The 22249-nt window shown below is 39.1% G+C and overlaps 1 protein-coding gene across 3 annotated transcripts in view; it reads left to right on the top strand.

Annotated features, from left to right (window-relative positions):
• The window catches only part of ARHGAP9 (Rho GTPase activating protein 9), a 343366-nt gene that overhangs the window by 200315 nt on the left and 120802 nt on the right, over window positions 1-22249 (top strand). For all 3 annotated transcript variants that reach the window (XM_053708184.1, XM_053708185.1, XM_053708186.1), the window contains one exon: window positions 19644-19802. In XM_053708184.1, coding sequence (XP_053564159.1) covers window positions 19644-19802 — 159 coding nt within the window. The remainder of the gene's footprint in view (window positions 1-19643; window positions 19803-22249) is intronic.

Here is a 22249-nt window from a genome sequence, read left to right as displayed (position 1 = left end):
AATTACATTAAGTGACTGTGGATACTTTTCAAAACCAACCTTGCTATTGTGCAACAAGACAACCTTTGTGATACATTGCATCGACTCAGACTGAGACGGGTATGGAAACACCACCTACTACTCAAGAAGTGCCTAACATTGAGGATCCTTATAGCAATATAGAGGACTTTGCTTTTACAGAAGCAGATGCGGCTCGCATCCGTTGTGAGGCAGACCTGCAGGAGTTGGAGGAGACAAAAGGTGAGACACCAAACAATATCTATCACAAACTATTACATCTAGAAAGGAAAGAGGTAGATTTTCACCTTCATGCTGTTTACTTATCTAAGTATCATAAACTGAAATTTATTCCCAGGGGATTTCGAGTAAAGAATATCCCCACCCTAGGCAGGAATAACATAGATTTTTGCAGAAGGTGGTGTGGAATTTTAAGTAAATGCTCACATGATCTGATGCTATTAGTTATTGAGGAGGTCACTAGATTAAAAGTTAATATTAAAAAAGAAATCGACACTGTTAAAGACACCTTATTAACTGTACTCACATCTGACAGTTCAACAGACTGGATCACCAAATTAAGAACACAAGTAGAGAAATACAAACAGGACTTACTAACATTTAAGAACAAAAAATTTGTCACGGTTGAGAACGATTATAGAGAGAAAAAAGTATACAGCTGGTTATTTGGGAAGGACTCTACTTGGGGTGGACGTAGGAGAACACCTTTTAACAAGAACAGACGAATTAATCTCACCACAGTAGACAGTAGTGGGGGGGACTCCTCAGAAGGCGAAACTCAGAACACTACTAACAGCACTGCAAGTGGGGTACTCACAAGATCTGCACAGAAACCCCCTTTAGCCGTAGGCCCCGAGGCGGCAGCATCAGGAGGGGGCGGGGCAAAACGAAAAAACCAGCCACGACAGAAAAAGACACTATAATCTATAATCTAAGTAAACGACCTCTTACAGGTGACGAACTAAAAGTCCTTAATAGGGGATTGTCCTTTGTACCCACCCCCCACTGTGACCTTTTTGATTGGATGGTAGACATGGGTAGATTCCAACGGCAGTTGAAGCTTAAAGACTTCTTTAAAGATAAGGAGAATCAGACCCCTAAACAATTTAAAGCAAGCAGCACCTTTGAACCGACTAACACACATTCGTCAATAAAAACATTCCACCATATCTGTACAACCACCCTTACTGAACTACACAAAGATATGCCTCTGCCAAGAGACAACATTACAAGTGCTGAAAGACGGGCAATTAAGTCTCTGTCCACTGACAAGGACATAGTCATAAGGCCAGCGGATAAGGGTGGGGCCACAGTGATACTTGACTATGTACAGTATAGAGGTGAGGCTTTTAAACAACTACGTGACCACAATACCTACCGCAAACTACAATCTAATCCTACCAAAACTTTTAAAAGAGAAATCGATGAATTCTTGGGCTTGGCACATCAAGCTGGGGTAATTGATGATGATGTGTTGGGCTTTCTTTCAGTTGATCATCCAATCTGCCCAATACTATATTTACTGCCCAAAATCCATAAGTCCCTCGAAGATCCCCCTGGCAGACCTATTGTGTCTGCCAGGGGATCATTGATGCAACCCCTAGCAGAATTCATTGATTTCTACCTTCAACCAGTGGTTCAAAACACTCAGTCCCATCTCAGAGATTCCTCTGAACTCATTAAACTACTGAAAGACTTTGATAATCTGGCCCCTACTGACACTCTAGTTACTATGGACGTAGTAAGTTTATACACGGTGATACCCCATGGGCATGGTATCAATATGGTACGACAAATCCTGATTGACAACCCACTATATACTGGTCCACCTGTGGAATTTCTGCTGCATCTGATGGAGTTCTGCTTGGAGAAAAACTATTTTCGATTTGAAAACGAGTACTTCTTACAAGTTATGGGCACTGCGATGGGGTCAAATATGGCCCCATCGTATGCTAACATTTATATGGCGATGTATGAAAAATATAATATATTCTCCAGGCAGAACCCCATCAAAATGTATCGCAGATACATAGACGATGTCTTCTTGATTTGGGGTGATACCCTTGAAAAACTTATTGGGTGGGTTGAAGGATTAAACACCCTTAACTCCACGATTAAATTTAAAATGGAATATAATAACAATCAGATTCATTTTCTTGACCTGGAAATTTTCAGAGTAGCAACACCTAATGGTGATAAATTGCACACCACCTTGTTCAATAAACCCACTGATAAGAATTCTATACTCCATTACCAGAGTTTCCACCCTAGATTCCAGAGAGATGGTGTTAGCTCCTCACAACTCCTGCGGGTCGTCCGGAACAACACGGATGACTCCCGAAAAGAGAGACAGCTTGAAGAAATGTCACAAAAATTTCTGAGCAGAGGATATCCACCTATGCTAATAGATCAACAAAAGAGTGAAGCCATACAGCTCACCCAGAATGACACTATCCCGAAACGGACAGTAACGAAACAACCGAACCGGATGAACTTTGTAACTACCTACACTCCGGGATCAGGGATGCTTCAGAATGTGATAAGGAAGAATTGGATGATGATCTCCAAGGACACTAGTCTACCTTTTGTGGATGCTCCGGTACCCCGGGTGGTATACAAGCGAGCAAGTAACCTCAGGGATCTACTAGTACTCAGTGATCCCACACACTGCTATGAAAAACAGACATGGCTCACAAGAGGGAAACCAGGATGTTACAAATGTGGCAATTGTGTCACTTGCAACAATCTCATTGCTGGGACATCATTTCAACATCCCCATAACAACAAAAGATACAAAATAAGACACCGATTATCCTGCACATCGGAATATGTGGTGTACGCCATTATTTGCCCATGTTCCAAATTCTACATAGGCAAAACAGTGACAGCGTTCAAAGAACGTTTGGCTAACCATAAAACAGCAATTCGTCAAGCAATAGAAAAAGGTCGATCTGAACAACCGGTTGCGTGACATTTTGCAACTGCAGGACACTCTGTTTCCTCTTTGCGAGTGATGCTGATTGACCATGTGCCCCACAACAGACGTGGTGGTGACAGAGGACTGGCACTATTAAGAATGGAATCCCGATGGATCTTCACACTGGACACAGTTGCCCCTCGAGGCCTGAATGTCAACATAGACTTTGGCTGCTGGTATAAACACAAATAAGATGTGAAGAAGTGGGAGTCATCCAGGACTTATTTTCTACCTACTCCTCTGGCATGATGCAATGTATACCTGTCTAAATATCTAGGGGGCTTGAGATTGTTCTTTATGCCCTCACCTGCTACCTCCCCACATGCCTTGATACTATGAGTATAGAGGGCTGTGTCAGTAGTTTTTTATACTCTGGGTTTCGGTAGCGCTTTTCACTTTATAAGCTATATATTAGGTTTGTCTTAATGTTGCATATAGATAGATACCTATTCCTTTATTGTATTTGTATATAGGGGTATTCAGATCACTGTTTGATTAATTGATATGTTTTCCATCAGAGGCTTACCCGCCAGCGCACCCGCACAGTACATTTGTGTATGTTTGGTCTCCATGGTTACGCATGTTTCCATGGTTACACACAGGACGGCGGTAACGTGATGACGTCACGTGACGCCCACATTGAGCCCGGCAATAAGCTGTTTGGGTCTGTGTGAGTGGGTGTGCCGCTGTCACTCTCTCTGATTGGTCTATCACTTGGGCTGGGTGGGTATTTTAGGTTAGTTTGTGCTCTAGTTTTCCACATTTGGTTTTGTACACCATTGACAAAGGCTCGTGTGTGAGCCGAAACGTTTGGTAATCAACTTTGCAAATAAACCGGAGTGTTTATGAAAAAACCTGTGTGCCTGCTTTTCTTGGGTCCTTGCTGCAACACGGAGTCCGTCCGTGGGATCCATAACTGCTTTACTATATATATATATATATATATATATTTGTATTCCTTCCCTGTTAAACACTTTTTAAATATTTATTTCAATAATAGCCATATATATATAGCTACCGTTATATATATATATATATATATATGTGTGTGTGTCTGTGTGTAGAAATCATAATAAAATAACACTGCACATGCAAAAAACCTGTGAAATTTGTATTTATATATTGTAAAATTAGATTCCCCACCTCTGCTAGTGGGCTAAATAGGAGCATTTAATTTCTGCTTATTCTGTAAACATTTTCCCTTTCCAGTGTGCTCCATTACTATCGGGGACATTTTGCAACTCGCAGTGATAGGCCTTTTTAATTGAATTCTCTGAGGGGAACCACCTAGCTATGTTTTTAGAATCGGTCCCTAATTATAACTGTGTTTGATCATAGAAGTTGTTTAACATTGCATGCTGCTTCTGAATGAATATAAACATTTAGGGGCATATTTATCAAAGTGCGAGCGGACATAATACGATGTAGCATATCATGTCTGCTGCACATCGATAAATTTATTGCCATTCATCATTGCACAAGCAGTTCACCAGAACTGCTTGTGCAATACCAACCCTTGGAGATTCACGGCCAATCAGCCGCTAGCAGGGGGTGTCAGAGCGGCCTCAGAGCAGGCGGACAAGTTATGGAGCAGCGATCTTTAGTCCGCTGCTTCATAACTTCTATTTCCGGCGAGCCTTCACAGAGCCTCCATTTGGAGCTTGATAATTCGGCCCCTTAGTTTTGACTTTCCTGTCCGTTTAAGGTTTGGTGTTGCCCCTGTAAAGAGAGATAGTACCACCCAGCTCCTCTTAGAGGCTGCACTTCTTCCCCTGCTGCCATAGCATCTCCTGTCTAAACAAAGTGATGTGATTGACAGCTGTTTTATATCTGGAGCAGCAGCTTGTTGCTATCTTTGTATTCACTGAAATACGGTATCTGTCAGAAATATTTAGCGAGCACAATTTTCTTTTGAACTTCCAATCATCTGCCAATCCTTAGACAGAGCTGGGTGTAATGTCACATGGTAGGGGTGAATTGCTTTGCTCTGCAGCCCTTTTTGGCAGTAAATAAATAACCTCAGGTCATATTTGTGATATAAATATTACCGATATATCTGAAAGTGATAAATACGGTACCTATATGAAATAGATAGCAGCGTTATATTAACAGCTCATTACTTGTCTGGTTACAGCAATCAGCTATAAGTAGTCACTACTTGTTGAGCACACACACACTCTGTTACTCAAAATCTACACTTGCATTGTGATACAGATGTACAAATTAAAGGGACACTGAAACCAAATTTTTTTCTTTGGTGATAGATAGAGCATGGAATTTTAAGCAACTTTCTAATTTACTCCTATTATCACATTTTCTTCATTCTCTTGGTATCTTTATTTGAAATGCAAGAATGTAAGTTTAGATGCCAGCCCATTTTTGGTGAACAACCTGGGTTGTTCTTGCTGATTGGTGGATAAATTCATCCACCAATAAAAAAGTGCTGTCCAGAGGACTGAACCAATACAAAAGCTTAGATGCCTTCTTTTTCAAATAAAGATAGCAAGAGAACGAAGAAAAATTGATAATGGGAGTAAATTAGAAAGTTGCTTAAAATTGCATGCTCTATCCGAATCACGAAAGCGAAAATTTGGGTTCAGTGTCCCTTTAAGTATCTACACAAAATTAGCTGTCACTACTAATTGTTCTATGCTCGATTTGTGCATCAGGAGTGTGCTCTGGCTCTTTGTATTGTATCTGAAATGGGACGTTAATATTTTTTACTATAATTAAAAAGTCTCAAAAATGTTGTTCTTCTTAAAGGGACATTATACACTAGATTTTTCTTTGCATAAATGTTTTGTAGATGATTAATTTATATAGCCCATCTGGGTGTGTTTTTGTAAAAATGTATAGTTTTGCTTATTTTTAAATAACATTGTGCTGATTTTCAGACTCCTAACCAAGCCCCAAAGTTGTAGATGTATACTGATGTATACAGACTTCAGACTGCTTCTATTTGTATAATGGGTCTTTTCATATGCGGGAGAAGGGGAGGTTCTGCTATCAGACCCTTTCAATGGGTGTCCCAAGCTTATCTCATTAACAGTGACAAATTGGGAGCTTCTAAGTAAGTTTTTAAAAGGTTTTACTCTGGATTTTTAGATCAGTATCTGTGTATATTATTCTTTATAGTAGTGTCTATTACATGCAGTTATTTGAAAATTGGTGTATACTGCCCCTTTAAGGCAACTTGAAAAATGTGGCCTTGTTTTTATTCAGCCATCATCGAATCAGTTTTATCATCTTCTATTTTAACCTGGTCATCATTAAATGAGAAACTACACAGAATTGTGAGATCTGCAGAAAAAATCATTGGATTTCAACTTATTTCTCGTGAGGACATTTACTTCTCAAGAATGAATAAGAGAGTCAGAAAATGTGTATCTTATTCACCTCACCCTGGCCATTGTTTTTTTTTTAATTGTCTATCTTTTTTAGGCCAAGGTTGAGAGTTTTACAAACTCGGAGAAACTGTTTTATGAATAGTTTGTTTTCCCTATCCCCAGGCTATTAAAATAAAAACAGTAATACTTACCTTATTTCACTTTTGTTGCAATAAATTAAACTTTAGTCACTCTTTGTGAATATATTTTTATACTGCTGATTGTATTCGTTCATTGTCATCTGATACCTTTTGTACCATGAAGAATTCCTTGTATGTTGTCTAATCATTTGATTACTAATCATATTTAACCAAGCGCTCTGATGGATTTTTGTTACTATGATGCATTGACCATTCTTCTGTTGTTGCTATCTGCAAAGTACTATTACATTTATATTTGAAATGTACAATGTCCTGTTGTTGCTGCCTGCAAAGTACTACTACATGTGTATTTTATCTTGGGTAATTTTCTTACATGAATTTGAACAGCCAATAGGATTTTAGTAGCTCTCATCCTATTGGCTGATTTGAAAATGTCAGCCAATAGGAATGCAAGGTACACCATTTTTAAACGGGTACCTTGCATTCAAGCTTCAGTATACCACGGTGACCGTATGAAGAGGATCCTCCACGCTGGATGTCTGCGCCGCCACAGCTCCACGACACCGAGATGAAGATAGAAGATGGTTTGACGATGGAGGAAGATGTTGCTGCCTGGATGAGGATGGATGACTGAACTTCAGGAACCCTGAGTAGATATTCTGGGGTTATTTTTTTTTTTTTTTTTCATTCTTTGGGGTGTTTTTTTTTTAGATTAGGGCTTTGGGCAGTGTAAAAGAGCTGAATGCCCATACAAAATGCACCTTTTTATTTTGGGGGGTTGGTTGGTTGGGGGGGGGGTACTGTTAGGGGGGACTTTGTAATATTTTAATGTAAAAGAGCTGTTTAACTTAGGGCAATGCCCTACAAAAGGCCCTTTTATTGGCTATTGGTACTTTATTGTTAGGTTAGGGGGTGTTTTTATTTTTTTTATTTTTATAGTGCTATTAGATTAGGTGCAATTGTTTTTATTTTTCATAATTTCATTTATTATTTTTTGTAATCTTAGAGTTTTTTAGTTTTCGTATTTTTAGTGTTTATTATTTTTTGTAATGTTAGATTTTTTTAATTTTTTTCGTAGTATTAGGTTTATTTTAAATTTTAAATTTAGGTTTTTTAATTGGTAATTTATTTTTTTATTTTATTAGAATAGTAATGTTAGGTTAATTTATAGTTTAATGGTTTTTTTTTATTTCACAGGTAAGTTTTTATTTATTTAAAGATAGTTATAGTGTAACTTTTAATTTAAAGTTAGGGGCTGTTAGGTTTAGGGGTTAAAAGTTTAATTTAGTGTTTTGCGATGTGGGGGTCCGGCTTAATAGGTTTAGTTTATTAGTTACACTGTGGGAGCTGGTGGTTTAGGGGTTAATAGGTTTATATAGTGTTGGCGATGTGGGGGGCCGGCGGTTTAGGGGTTAATAGGTTTATTTTAGTGTCTGCGATGTGGGTGGCGGATTAGGGGTTAATAAGTTTAATATAGTATTTGCAATGCAGGAGGGTGGAGGTTTAGGGGTTAATGGGTAGTTTATGAGTGTTAGTGTACTTTGTAACATTTTAGTTATCAGTTTTGTTAAACAATTTTGTTTCGCGAAATCCATAACTACTGGTCTCAGATCGCGGAATGGCTCGTGTCGGTATAGGCTGTAACAAAAGCATTTTAGCCGGACCGCACAACCTGTATTACGGCGTTATGGAAAATCCTGCACTCAAACATCATTTTTTGAGTGCGGAATGGACATTGCGTTACAGGTTAAAATGCTTGCGGTATAGCTATACCACCGCGACTCGTAATATGCGTTACCAACCATTCCACGCGCAATGGCCAATTTTTCAGTGGTATAGCCGTACCGCACCATAACGCAAAACTCATAATCTAGGCGTAAGGGCATTATGGTCTACAGCTGTCCGCTCTGGCAAAATTATCGGATGTCTCGTTAGTACTGTGAGGTCCCCTGAATAATTTTAGAAAGTACATTTTAGTTTGAGAGATGTTAATTTAGCTATGCAGAGTTCTGTATGTGAAGGAGAGACATATACCTTACAATATAATAATAGAAAAACCTTGCAGATTAGAGAGTAAGTAACTTTTTTTTATTATTTTTTTATTAAGGTTCATGCACAAGATTACAAACAATGAAGGCTTAGCAGTACAAACATTAATCTCCACATAATAGACCAAACATCAACTTTTTCCAAATAAAGAAAAGATACAAATTCCATGTGCAAACACAGTCATAGATGGTTACACAATATAAATATACACCAATATATAGTGAAATGTAAGAGATTGCAGGGAGTTAAACTCAAATATGATACTGCTCAAGTAACCTTGGTTTTTCTCAATTTTTAGTAAAATGTAAATCTTATTATTTACCCCTAATGTGGAGTGTAAAAAAATAGAAAAAGTTATACCCCATACAAAAGATAGTGATCTCTCATGGACCTCTAGTATTATTATATATTAGTGAGAGGAAACTATAGGGGATATATAGCAAGTAGAAAACATATAGAGCCACTCTTGGGCCCTTAGTAATATGTGCTTACAGTTTATCAAAGAGAAACATAAAACTAGTGATCATAAACATAGACATATGGAGGATATTTTATGTGAGCCATACTATATTTGGAGGGAGGATAAGATGTATGATCAGCAAATAAATGTTAAGTTGTGAGTCGCGTTGGGTAATTGTTCTACTGTAGACAATTGAATTGCCTTAAATATACATGGACTATACATGATGGACTATAAACTTCTGCTAAGATATTGTCTATATCTATAAAAAAAAGAGTTAGCTTTAGTTCCATAGGGATTTGAAAACTCTTCAGTATTAGTAGGAATATGAAATATAGCTATTGAGCTAGAAACTGTATAGCTCATACAGTTTGAAATCCCATATTATAATAACCACTATCCTCAGGAAAGTAGATATACAGTAAATCCACTAGACAACCATATATATCATTTATATTTATGGCAGGCTATTTCCCATTTTAATAGGTGGTCATTCTTGGAGCAGTAATACTACAAATATGAAAACTAAGGAATAGTGCTATCACTAGCAACATTAATAAAGTAGTAGCTATTAAGCAAAACATAATTTGTAATATGCTCTGCATTAGTTATCATCTATAGGAGACTGAAGTAAGGAGAGCAGATATAAAAATAGGAGCTCATCAGAGATCAGCATGGGAGTTTTGTTAAGTTTTGTATTATATCCTATTTTCAGACATACCTTTGTACATACGGATATGACTATACAATCAGAAGGGCTGGGTATAGGCTTCTTTGTATCTAAATAAGTATTCTCTATACAAATCAGTTAGAAATCATAAAATAACCCCTATGCTTGCAAGTGTAGTACAGGTTGGATTAATTATATATTTCACCATGTGGTGTTCCATTATATCAAGAAACCTCTGTACCCTTGTGAGTAATCAGTTGTATCCCCTGCTATAGTGTACTTATTGGCACATAAATTTACATAAAATGAACTTGACAATATAAATCAACCTCAAAAAAACAAACAAAAAAACACAGAGTAGTAGTGCAAAAGTAAAAGTGCTAGCCAGCCAAACATCTGTCCTGTCATGTATCCATAGTGGACTCTACTATATATGGATGCCTTTATGAGTATACACTTGTCTTGTGTGTTAATGATAGAAGACTACTTGCTATTATATTTGCTCAGCAATGTCATTAAACCAAGTATAATCTATTATATGGTTAATCTACTGTAAATTATGTAATATGTTCCTAAAAGCGACTTACAAGCATAGGCACCTATAGGCTCCCACCAGTGTGCAGTGTGGGGGAATATTAGAGGGCCCATTACTACATGTAAACTGAGGAAATGGAGTCCGGATATTGTTAAAGTAAGGGGGCAACAGTTCTAATGGGACAGATATGAACACCAAATAATTTGAATTGAAACTAGATGTTATCAAATAAGTACCTCAATATCTTAGTAACAATGCTAAAGCTAGGAGAAGCAAAGAGCTGAGTAGAACTAAGTGTTGGCCGTAGCTATGTTGCTGTAGTATATAAATTAACACAATCATCTTACTGACAACTCACATATAACTCTGAATACAATCTTAATCCTCTTAACTAGAAGTAACATTTTCTGGCCGCTCCGCCCTGGGAACATGAAGAGACCAGGTCTACAGTGGATCTGCTCAAATAACTGGCCCTCAAGGAGTCCTCCATGTCTCTCTTCTCAGATGGTCCCATCAAACGGGTCCGCTTCCGCTTCACCACCCAGATAACCGGGAGCTCTAGGGAACAACTCTGCACCTCAATAGAGGGTAGGTAGGTAGAAAGAGGGTCTAGTTGACAGCATCGGGTCATCTGTGTCTCCGGGGATCTCTCCTTCGCATCTTGGCTAGATGGTACCTGGTCCAACGGTTTCAGTATGTCTTCTATATTATTGCGCAGTTTACTTTCAAACTCTCCCAGCAAGGCCAGAATAGCGTGGCAGATCGAATCCATAGCTGGATGATAGTGCTCTTACTAAGATGATAATTGGGTAAATAATGTCTCCATATAATTTGCCTATCTTATTTTCCACAGATTATGCTTATTCTTATTTCAAAGGTTTAGTGGTCATTCTTCAGTACAAATGGCTGGGTTGTTTGACTCGTCAGGAGAATGGGGGGATAGATGAAGGTCCAGGCCACTACTAGGCCTCCGCTGTGCACCTCATCATTTCAGGGCTGCTAGATCGAAATCAAGTACAAAAGTTGATCAAATCAACTCTACACGTATTAATTCTTGTCTTATCACAGATAACAAACTTGGAGTCAGAATATAGGAGTGTTAACCAGTGGTTTTAACAGCTCCTCTGTGTAGCCGGTATTAGAATCTTACCATCTTAGTCGCCAGTCGGACACGCCCCCCATTTCCCAAATAACTTTTATCCTTATGGATCCTGCTGTGAGTGAAATTATGACAAGCAGTCTCACCTGCACAGCAAAACATATACACAAAACAGACCTCTTTATAAAGTGATTTTGGTTGTTATTTGGTCCACCAGGATGGTTCAAGACCATTTGGGGCTCAAAAAGATGATCACAAATCTATTCATCAAAGGTACAGCGGCACTGGTGGAAGACCACATCTTTTACTACTTATTACTACCTATATTTTTAAATAAATGACCAGTCCCTCACCTCCTTGATCTGTGTAAATCATTGGACATGTATAAATAATGGTACTCGGCTACTACTTTGGCACTTGTAATATTTGGGAACTACAGTAATGAAAAGGAATGCACACACCCCCAGCAACTGCAGTACAGTAGATAATGCGTATTACATTTAAGACATAAACAAAGCGTATCAAACTTTTTCTTATCAGATCTCCTTAAAGGGACATTATACCCCTGGGCACAACTACAATACCCTGGTTACTACTCACACTCTTAGGGCCCGATTTATCAAAGCGTCAATGTCGGTGCATTCGCTGGAGTCAATATGCTCGCGAGACATTCACATACGATGCCTTTATTTATTAAAAAGTCTGTCAAAAACACGCGTCAAGTACAGAGCGATGAGCATCAGACTGTTGATAAATAAGAGTCATTGATGTTGCGGATATTCTGTTTTTTCCAACTTTCTTTATACCATATCATTACTGTCCATGAACAAGCACATTTCTCTAAAGCTAATCTTTTATTTTTCATCTGTTAATGTCCAAGAAATAGCTAGATTTATACCTGAACAAACAATAATATCTCATTGTTTTATTTATTTGTTATACAAAAAATCTGATATATATTTTCACATAACTATCATTTTTTTCATTTTTTAAAATGATTATTAATGCTAGAATTTGTACATATATCTTTGCACATACTTGTATATATATGTGTGTTTTTCTTTATTTTTTGTGTGTTTTTTTTATTCATATTTTTATTGAGATTCAGATAAAGTAGACATAATAAATACATCTGAACAAATTCCATATGGACATTGCGACACTTCAAACAACCAAGAAAACAAATCGTGGTAGAAGTCTTCATCGAAGCTGTGAAGAAGAGGTCCTCCAGACGGGCAGAAGTCTTCATCCAGGCGGCATCTTCTATCTTCATCCATCCGGCGTGGAGCGGGTCCATCTTCAAGACATCCGACGCAGAGCATCCTCTTCAAACGAAGTCTGACTGAAGAATGAAGTTTCCTTTAAATGACGTCATCCAAGATGGCGTCCCTTGAATTCCGATTGGCTGATAGAATTCTATCAGCCAATCGGAATTAAGATAGAAAAAATCCTATTGGCTGATGCAATCAGCCAATAGGATTGAGCTTGCATTCTATTGCAGCTCAATGCCAGCTCAATCCTATTGGCTGATTGGATCAGCCAATAGGATTGAACTTCAATCCTATTGGCTGATTGCATCAGCCAATATGATTTTTTCTACCTTAATTCCAATTGGCTGATAGAATTCTATCAGCCAATCGGAATTCAAGGGACGCCATCTTGGATGACGTCATTTAAAGGAACCTTCATTCTTCAGTTGGACTTCGTTTGAAGAGGATGCTATGCGTCGGATGTCTTGAAGATGGACCCGCTCCGCGCTGGATGGATGAAGATAGAAGTTGCCGCTTGGATGAAGACTTCTGCCCGTCTGGAGGACCTCTTCTGGCCGGTTTCGATGAAGACTTCTGCCCGTCTGGAGGACCACTTCACCCGGTTTCGTTGAGGACTTCAGCCCGGCTGGGTGAAGACTTCTCAAGGTAGGGTGATCTTCAAGGGGTTAGTGTTAGGTTTTATTAAGGGGGTATTCTGTGGGTTTTAGAGTAGGGTTGGGTGTGTGGGTGGTGGGTTTTAATGTTGGGGGGGTATTGTACTTTTTTTTACAGGTAATAGAGCTGATTACTTTGGGGCAATGCCCCGCAAAAGGCCCTTTTAAGGGCTATTTGTAATTTAATATAGGGTAGGGCTTTTTATTATTTTGGGGGGCTTTTTTATTTTATTAGGGGGATTAGATTAGGTGTAATTAGTTTAAAAAACTTGTAATTATTTTATTATTTTCTGTAATTTAGTGGGTTTTTTTTTCGTACTTTAGATAATTTTTTAAAATTGTATTTAATTGTATTTAGTTTAGGTAATTCATTTAATTATAGTGTAGTGTTAGGTGTAATTGTAACTTAGGTTGGGTTTTATTTTACAGGTAAATTTTAATTTATTTTAACTAGGTAGCTATTAAATAGTTAATAACTATTTAATAACTATTGTACCTAGTTAAACTAAATACAAACTTGCCTGTAAAATAAAAATAAACCCTAAGCTAGATACAATGTATCTATTAGTTATATTGTAGCTAGCTTAGGGTTTAGTTTATAGGTAAGTAATTAGTTTTAAATATGAATAATTTAGTTAATGATAGTTATTTTATTTAGCTTTATTTAAATAATATTTAAGTTGGGAGGCTGTTAGGGTTAGACTTAGATTTAGGGGTTAATAACTTTAATAGAGTGGCAGCGACTTTGGGGGGGCTGATTAGGGGTTAATAAGTGTAGGTAGGTTGCGGCAACATTGGGGGTGGCAGATTAGGGGTTAATAAATATAATGTAGGTGTCGGCGATGTTGGGGGCAGCAGATTAGGGGTTCATAAGTATAATGTAGGTGGCGGCGGTGTCCAGAGCGGCAGATTAGGGGTTAATAATATAATGTAGGTGTCGGCGATGTCGGGGGCGGCAGATTAGGGGTAAATAAGTGTAATATTAGGGGTATTTAGACTCGGGGTTCATGTTAGGGTGTTAGGTGTAGACATAAAAAGTGTTTCCCCATAGGAATCAATGGGGCTGCGTTAGGAGCTTTACGCTGCTTTTTTTGCAGGTGTTAGGTTTTTTTTCAGCCGGATCTCCCCCATTGATTCCTATGGGGAAATCGTGCACAAGCACGTTTTGCCAGCTCACCGCTACCGTAAGCAGCGCTGGTATTGAGGTGAGATGTGGAGCTAAATTTTGCTCTTCGCTCACTTTTTTGCGGCTAACGCCGGGTTAGTAAACACCCGTAATACCAGCGTTGTCTGTTAGTGAGCGGTGAGGGAAAACTGCTCGTTAGCAACGCACAGCATTACCGACAAAATTCGTAATCTAGGTATTAGTAAATACAGAAATTAAGTAATCTATCCATTCTCAACTATCAACATTAGAGCTGTATTGAATAGTACTCACATTAAGGTATGAATTATACTATGAGTATGATAATACTGCATATCGCAATCCCTGCTAGGACAATTAACCCTTATATACAACTGTATGCACCACATATTATTTACTAAGCAGTAACTGCTATTCAACTAAGCTATTTGATGAGAAAGGTTGTGTTTCTAGTACTATCTGTAGTATTCCTATTGTACTGTTTACTACTGAATTATATTGAGCGACTATCTATAGCTCAATTTAGAGGTTCTATAAATGGCTGGTAACCACAGTGCAAGGTATATGCGTGGAAATTAGCCTCCAAGATATATGTGCAAACACTTAGGTAACTATATGTATACATAGCATTCCTGGTTAGAAGAGCTGTAAAAGTTGTACATGTAAAAATAACTTGATCGACTCTGCCCTGCCCCATTAAACATTAGGAAATTTCCACAAAAGACTAGGCTAAATCTGTATATAATAACAGGACTATCAAAATATTCAAAACTATAGAGAGCATATAGTATACAAGGACTCGCTATGCAAACAGGAAGGTATATGGAAAATATGTTATAGCTAGGTGACCAACTATCAGGCAGGGCCATCTTTAACACAGGACAAAGGGGGAAGCTGTCCAGGGCCCAGTCTTTATTGAGGGGCCCAAAAGTCCTAAAAACAAATAAAAATAGTTTTTTTTTTATTCATACCAGACTGCTGATGTGACATGGGGAACACATACAGTCAGTCCTAATACTGTCACAGTCAAAAGTTCTCTGCTTATATTTATTTGTGAGAAACTGTACCAGACTGTGCCGGTGTCATGTGACATGCCAAGCTATTGCCATGTGCTATTTTAGATGTGCACTGTGCAGCACTGAATGCTAAGCCCTCACTCGGCATCCAGCCATTCCCACTGCATCAGAAAAGGTCCTGCTGGGGTTGAAGATAGAAGTTACCAGGTAACTGCTCTGGTGGTGGGGATTGTTTCTGGGTAGGGCTGACTGTAGGCGCATGCAGCAGAAATCTGGATCGGCAGGCACATGAGGATTTGAGCATCTGTGCAGCTGCACACACTGCTCTCTTCAGTCTTGAGGCTGTGTGACTCATCTCACACTGTATCCATGCAGCCTTGGGCAGACAGCATCCAGTCTGCTGGTCCTCTTAGCCCTGCTCTTTCTGCTGTGGCCCTAAGATCAACTAACTGAAGTTTGTTAGGGGAACAGTGCTTTGTAGAAAGGTGTCAGTGGGAAGAATAAGTGAGTGCACACACGCCCCTCCCCATGCAGCATTGTCTAGTGCAGGTTGTGGGGGAACATGTTTCTAGCAGAGAAGGGACATGTGCTGCTGTGACTGATGTATAGTTTCATTCTGATACTTCCCACATTAATGTAAGGTTTATTTTTATAGTTTTTGTTTTCTCTATGTCTCAGATTTTATAACTTCCCATAGTAATTCTGCTGTTCCAGTCAGTAAACTTATATTTGTCTGCACCTCCATGCTTCCGTCTCAGTCTTTACATGCTTTGCTGCTGTTAGCTGCCCTAAATCTCTTTAACCAGCTAACCTCACACCAGAATCACATTCAAAAGCATTTTAAATGAATCCACAGTGGAGGAATTTATATATGTATTTACTTATTAGCACTGCTTAGGTCCAGTTTCACACATTGCAGTTTATTTCATTTTTTTAAATGATTAGCCCAGCAGTGGATGATCCACTGTTGGGCTAATAATTTAATTTTTTTTTATAAAATAAATTGATTTAGTTGTTTTTTTGGGATGTTGGGGTGGAGAGCGAAATTGCATGGGGGGGGGGGGGATTTTTTTTGCCCAGGGTCCAGTCAATATTAAAGACGGCCCTGCTATCAGGAATCTATGATGAAAAACAATATATAAATCACTAGGTATAATTTGGAACCAAACTCTTTGTCCTCACAGTACTGGAAGCTATCCATCAAAGAACATAAAGCCATCTTGTGTATTATAGCTCTGCCATAGGGGTATGGGCCCTTTACCCTAGGACAGAGGACACACGGTTCACCTCTCTGGCTTATCATAGGCTGTGTAATATAGTGGATATAAGGATATCGCTAGTACGTGGAAAGTAAGGACTTGGGGGTCATATAAATAGAATATATTGCTGCATCATATGGAGGTCTGCTATAAGAGTATATACTAAACTAGATAGGAACCTTAGTAATATACTGATTTAGAACATAATTATGCCTGACATAATTTCTTTTTGTCAATATGCATGCATAGGTACAAACAAAATTAGAGCTAAACTACAACAATTATTATACAGACTTATTCAAGTCCAATGAATTTCAGATTAAACACTGGGCAAATTCAAGACTAACCCAATTTCAAACATTATCAGCCAGAGTCAGTAAAGATTACAGGCAATAAACAGATTTTAAAGATTCATAAGATAGTAGCATATATCGTTAAACTAGCAGTATTGAATTGCCATCAGCAGCATCACACATGCTTTAGAGTATTGCTGTCTAACCTGGTGTTTTAGTCTTTAGTAAGGAAAGGATTTAAAGTATCTCCCCTGGTTAGTTCACTCGGGCATTAAACCGGAGAGAAAAGAGCATAGCAATAACATTTTTAGCAGATCCCAGACCGGTAAAGTTCAGCTATTGCATTTGTCCGTAGTTTTGAAGGGCTAGTTTAGTGGAGTCTCTTAGCCTTAACATTGTGGATCGCTGCCAGAGCCAGAAATCTTCCAGCTCTCTGAGCTGCTGTCTGAAAAGTAGAGGATCTCCACTCCCTGGCCTAACCAGGTCGATCTGCACTACTATTAGTTGCCTTGTATGCCACTCCACTCCAACTTGTGTATCAGGTAATTCAGGCAAACCAGGATAGCCCCATTCTTGTACTGAAGGGCTCTTCATCCGGCGATCTATGCCCCTTTCCATGTGGCCGACTACAACTCCCAAAGAACTAACAGGTATCAGGGGAGAAGGAACACCCAGACCACATGGTGTAAGTGAGAGGCCCATGTGGAGGCTGGTATCAGTCAGTAGTGTAGTGCCATCTGGCTGAGTTTCCGGTCATGTTAGCGGTGCTTCACCTCCCTGCCCTTCTATATAGCTGGTCTCTACCTGTATGTCCATGGGTTGTGCATAATGTGACAGCCTTAGAAGCTGATCTCGCATAGCCTCCTCAAAGTCCCGTAGTAGAGTCTTTATTGCAGCGTGGTAGTCCGCCATTTTGCCGGTCAGCGTAGCATTCTTGGAGAGCCTCGACTGATCTTGTAATCTCAGGGAACTTTCTTTGATCCCTGTAGTATTTATAAAGATGCATTGGGGTTCTTGGGTATTCTAATAAAAATTTGGAGCTCGTATTCAGCAATTATCCCCAAATACAACAACTTTAAGCTGGGAGCTCTCCAGTCTCATGTTCGATCACTTCAGCGGTTAACTCTGCCCCCCCCCCCCACACACTTCAACATTTGACGATGTTGATGCTTTGTTAATTATGGTGGATTCAATTTGAGTCGAATATGACCAAAGATTCAAGCGGATTCCATCGTATTCTCAGTTGAAGGTTTTATAAATCGGCCCCTTATTGTTTTTCCTCCTTTACACGCAGCACTCTTTAAAACCACTCTCTTAATTTAACTATATACTGGTGCTGCTTGATCATGCGGCACATCATGTACTGGGTGCTGCCATCTTTGAGCTCAGGTAAACATGCACTGTGTGACAGAACAGGTGTGTATTTAGAGATCAGTGATGTTATGGTCTTTTTGACAGTTGTATCGTACACTTCAGGTTCGGCTGCATGATACAGAGCAGGAGCTTTACACATTGTTGTGTATGCTATGTAACTTGTAAACTGTGTATAAAATCTGCGAAAATGTAAAACCCACTGCTCTGTACTGTTTGTGCTAACCCAAGCGCAAAATACAGCTCCTTTGAGCCTGCAACTGATATTTATGAAGCATTGGTTTAAACCGTTGCTTCATAAACCCTCTCGCCAGTTTGGAGTTGGGGATGAAAATCACCCTGGATTTATTTAACCAAGGTTATTGACAAGCCCTACTCTCACACAATTGCTTGTGTGAGGGTAGGGGGTGGACTTGCACAAGTGTTCGCCCATTAAATGTTAAATATGGGGAACAAATGTGCCCCACAATCTGTGATCAAATGCAGACAGGTTAATAACATGTGAATCCGGTCTGTTCATAGATTGATAAATCTTGCACTTAGACTCAGATAGATAGTTCTGAAAAATAAGAGTATCAGATATGTTTCTTCTGTATCTCAAAAAATGGGCATAAAGAATAGCTTTAATCAAATCAAATGTTGATAATATTTAGCCATCAACTCTGAGTTTCCCACTGTAAGCATAATATATATATGTATTAATCCTACCTGGCTCACATCCACCTTTATACTGAGTTCTAAATACATTATGTCATACTTCTTTGCTTCAAAAGAGGTACATTGATAAAAAAAAGAAGTAACAATATTTTATGGGCCACCTTTGCAAAATTTAAAAGGTAATCTACAAACATTAACAAAATATATTCTATATATGATATTTGACTAAAATGAATAATTATCATGAAACATGTGAGATTTCTCACTCCAACCATTAGAAAAGTTGGCATAGGAGGGGCAAATTTACCCCCCCATAGCAGTCCCACATCTGTGGAGTTAATACATATCATCAAACATAACAAAAAGTATGGGTGAATATAAACTGTACAGCCATATAAATGAAGCTACGTAAATCTGAAGAATACAAGTGGCAAAGTTCCAGACATTATGCTTGTGTGCAAGTGTATAGGAATACAAAAGGTCAAATGTAAAATGTGCATTTCAGATTTAAATATGATCATTTTTGCAATAACCTTCCATTAGTAGAAATGCTTCTAGTAAATGAGGCTAATCAGGTAAGTTATAATCTTGAACTGGCATGATCATAATTTTATAGCATATCACTGTATTGGACCGAGTCTGTATTGAAAAAACCTTAATCAAATTTGCACATTTTCTTTTTAGATCAGCTCATCTGATGAGCCAGATGGTTTGTGCTTGAGCAGTGCCTCTTCCAGTGGGAGCTTATTTAGCCAGAGCAATGATTTCCCTCCACTGGATTCCCCTGTCCAGAAACTTACCTATACCAAGTCTATGATCCTTTCCAATTCACGTGTACGAAAGGTAAGTATCAAAATTCCTGCACTACATGCTATTTACTGAGTTATAAAATGATTTTCTTGTCAGCTTTCTGAGCTCTTATCTGCTCAGGTAAGTGAAAATCATGAACTGACCTGAAAAAAACTATAATGGCGTTAAATTGTACTGCTCTTAGTCTATTTCTATAAAAAAAAATGGGCAGATATGTACAAAGGCACCCTTTTATGTAGGTATTACTCATATCCTATATATGTCACATTATGGGCCAGATTACGAGTGGAGAGCTAACAAAAACAAAATTTATGCTTACCTGATAAATTTCTTTCTTTCTTGACACAGTGTATCCACGGATCATCAATTACTGTTGGGAATATCACTCCTGGCCAGCAGGAGGAGGCAAAGAGCACTACAGCAGAGCTGTTAAATATCACTTCCCTTCCCACAAACCCCAGTCATTCAACCAAAGGAAAGGAAATAACACAAGGTGCAGAGGTGCCTGAGGTTTATATAAAAAACCTGTCTGAAAATCAGGGAGGGCCGTGGACTCACTGTGTCAAGAAAGAAATACATTTATCAGGTAAGCATAAATTTTGTTTTCTTTCTAATGACACGGTGAGTCCACGGATCATCAATTACTGTTGGGAATCAATACCCAAGCTAGAGGACACAGATGATACTGGAGGGCAAGACAGGTAACCTAAACAGAAGGCACCACTGCTTGAAGAACCTTTCTCCCAAAAGAAACCTCAGCCGAGGCAAAAACATCAATTTTAAAGAATTTAGAAAGAATGTACAAAGAAGATCATGTCGCCGCCTACAAATCTGTTCTACAGAGGTCTTGTTTTTGAAAGCCCAAGAGGAAGACACCGCCCTAGTGGAGAGAGCTGTAATTCTCCCAGGAGGCTCCCAGGAGGTTGCTGTCCAGCAGTCACAGAAGCCCTACGAACACACTTCTTAACCAGAGAGAAAGAGAAGTGACAGTAGATTTCTGGCTTATACGTTTACCAGAAAAACCAACAAACAATGCAAAAGACTGACAAAGTCCTTTGAAGCCTGAAGATAAAACTTAAGGGCCCACACAATATCTAAGTTGTGCAACAGACGTTCATTATGAGAAGAAGGATCAGGACAGAGAGAAGGAACAATAAATTCCTGATTAATTTTCTGTCCGAAACCACCCTAGAAGGAAAACCAAACTTGGTACAAAGAACTGCCTTATCTGCCTGAAATAAGAGATAAGGAGAATCACACTGCAAAACTGAGAGTTCGGGACCCTCCAAACAAAAGAAACAGCAGAAAGAAACAAAACTTTCCAGGATAACAACTTAGTATCTATGGAATGCATAAGCTCAAATGTAGCCTGTTGAAAAACTTTAAGAACAAGGTTAAGGCTCCAAGGAGGAGCAACTGACTTAAACACAGGCCTGATTCGGACTAGGGCCTGATAAAAGCATAGTGCATCCGTCACGTCCGCCAGACTGAATTTGTCTACTAAATACTGCAAGGCCACGCAGAAGCTATTATAAAAACTAATGTTCTCTCCTACTTGATCCGCACAATGACTCGCGGAAGGAGAACAAACAGAGGAAAAGGATATGCCAACCTGAAGTTCCAAGGAACTGCCAGAGTAACTATTAGAAAGGCTTGAGGATCTCCTGACCTCGAAATGACCTCGATGTTCACCTGGAGAACACTTCCGGGCAGAGTTCCCACTCCCCGAGATGGGAAGTCTGTCTGCTCAGAAATCTGCTTCCCAGTTGTCCACTTCCGAAATGTGGATGGCAAATAGATAGTAACTGTGAGCACCCGCCCACAAAAAAAAAATCTGAAAAAATCTAAAACACCTCCTTCATGGCTAAAGAACTCAGAGTTCCTCCCTGGAGGTTGATGTAAGCCACAGATGCTATGTTGTCTGACTAGAACCCGATAAACTGGGTTAAGAACAATTGAGGCCAAACCATCAGAGCATTGAAAATTGCTCTCAACTCCAAATGATGAAGGGGAGAGCAGACTTTTCCCAGGACAAGTCCCTGAGCCTTCAACGAATCCCAGACTCCTCCCCAGCCCAGCAGGCTGGTGTCTGCAGTCACAAATGCCCAGGAAGGTCCCCGAAGCATGTGTCCTGAGACCAAAGTTCCTGAGAAAACCACCACAGGAAAAATACTCTTGTCGACTGATCCAGACCTATTCTCTGAGACAATACAGATAATCCCCATTCCACTGTCTGAGCATGCACAACTGCAGAGCTCTCAACAAAATCGAGCAAGGGAATGATGTCTATGCCGAACAGTAGACTGAAGAGAGGCAAGAGGAAGGATCTTGGCTTTTTTGACCTCTGTCAGAAAGAATTTAATTGATAGGGAGTCAATTATAGTGCCTAAGCAGACTGCCTTTGTAGCTGGAACAAGGGAGCTCTTTTCCAGCTTCACTTCCAATCATGCAGCGAAGAAAGACAACAAAAACTTCTGAAT

This window comes from Bombina bombina, chromosome 3 (assembly GCF_027579735.1).
Source record: "Bombina bombina isolate aBomBom1 chromosome 3, aBomBom1.pri, whole genome shotgun sequence".
Classification (NCBI taxonomy): Eukaryota; Metazoa; Chordata; class Amphibia; order Anura; family Bombinatoridae; genus Bombina; species Bombina bombina.
Note: the sequence above shows the minus strand (reverse complement) of the source record. Positions and strands in the feature narration are given on the sequence as shown.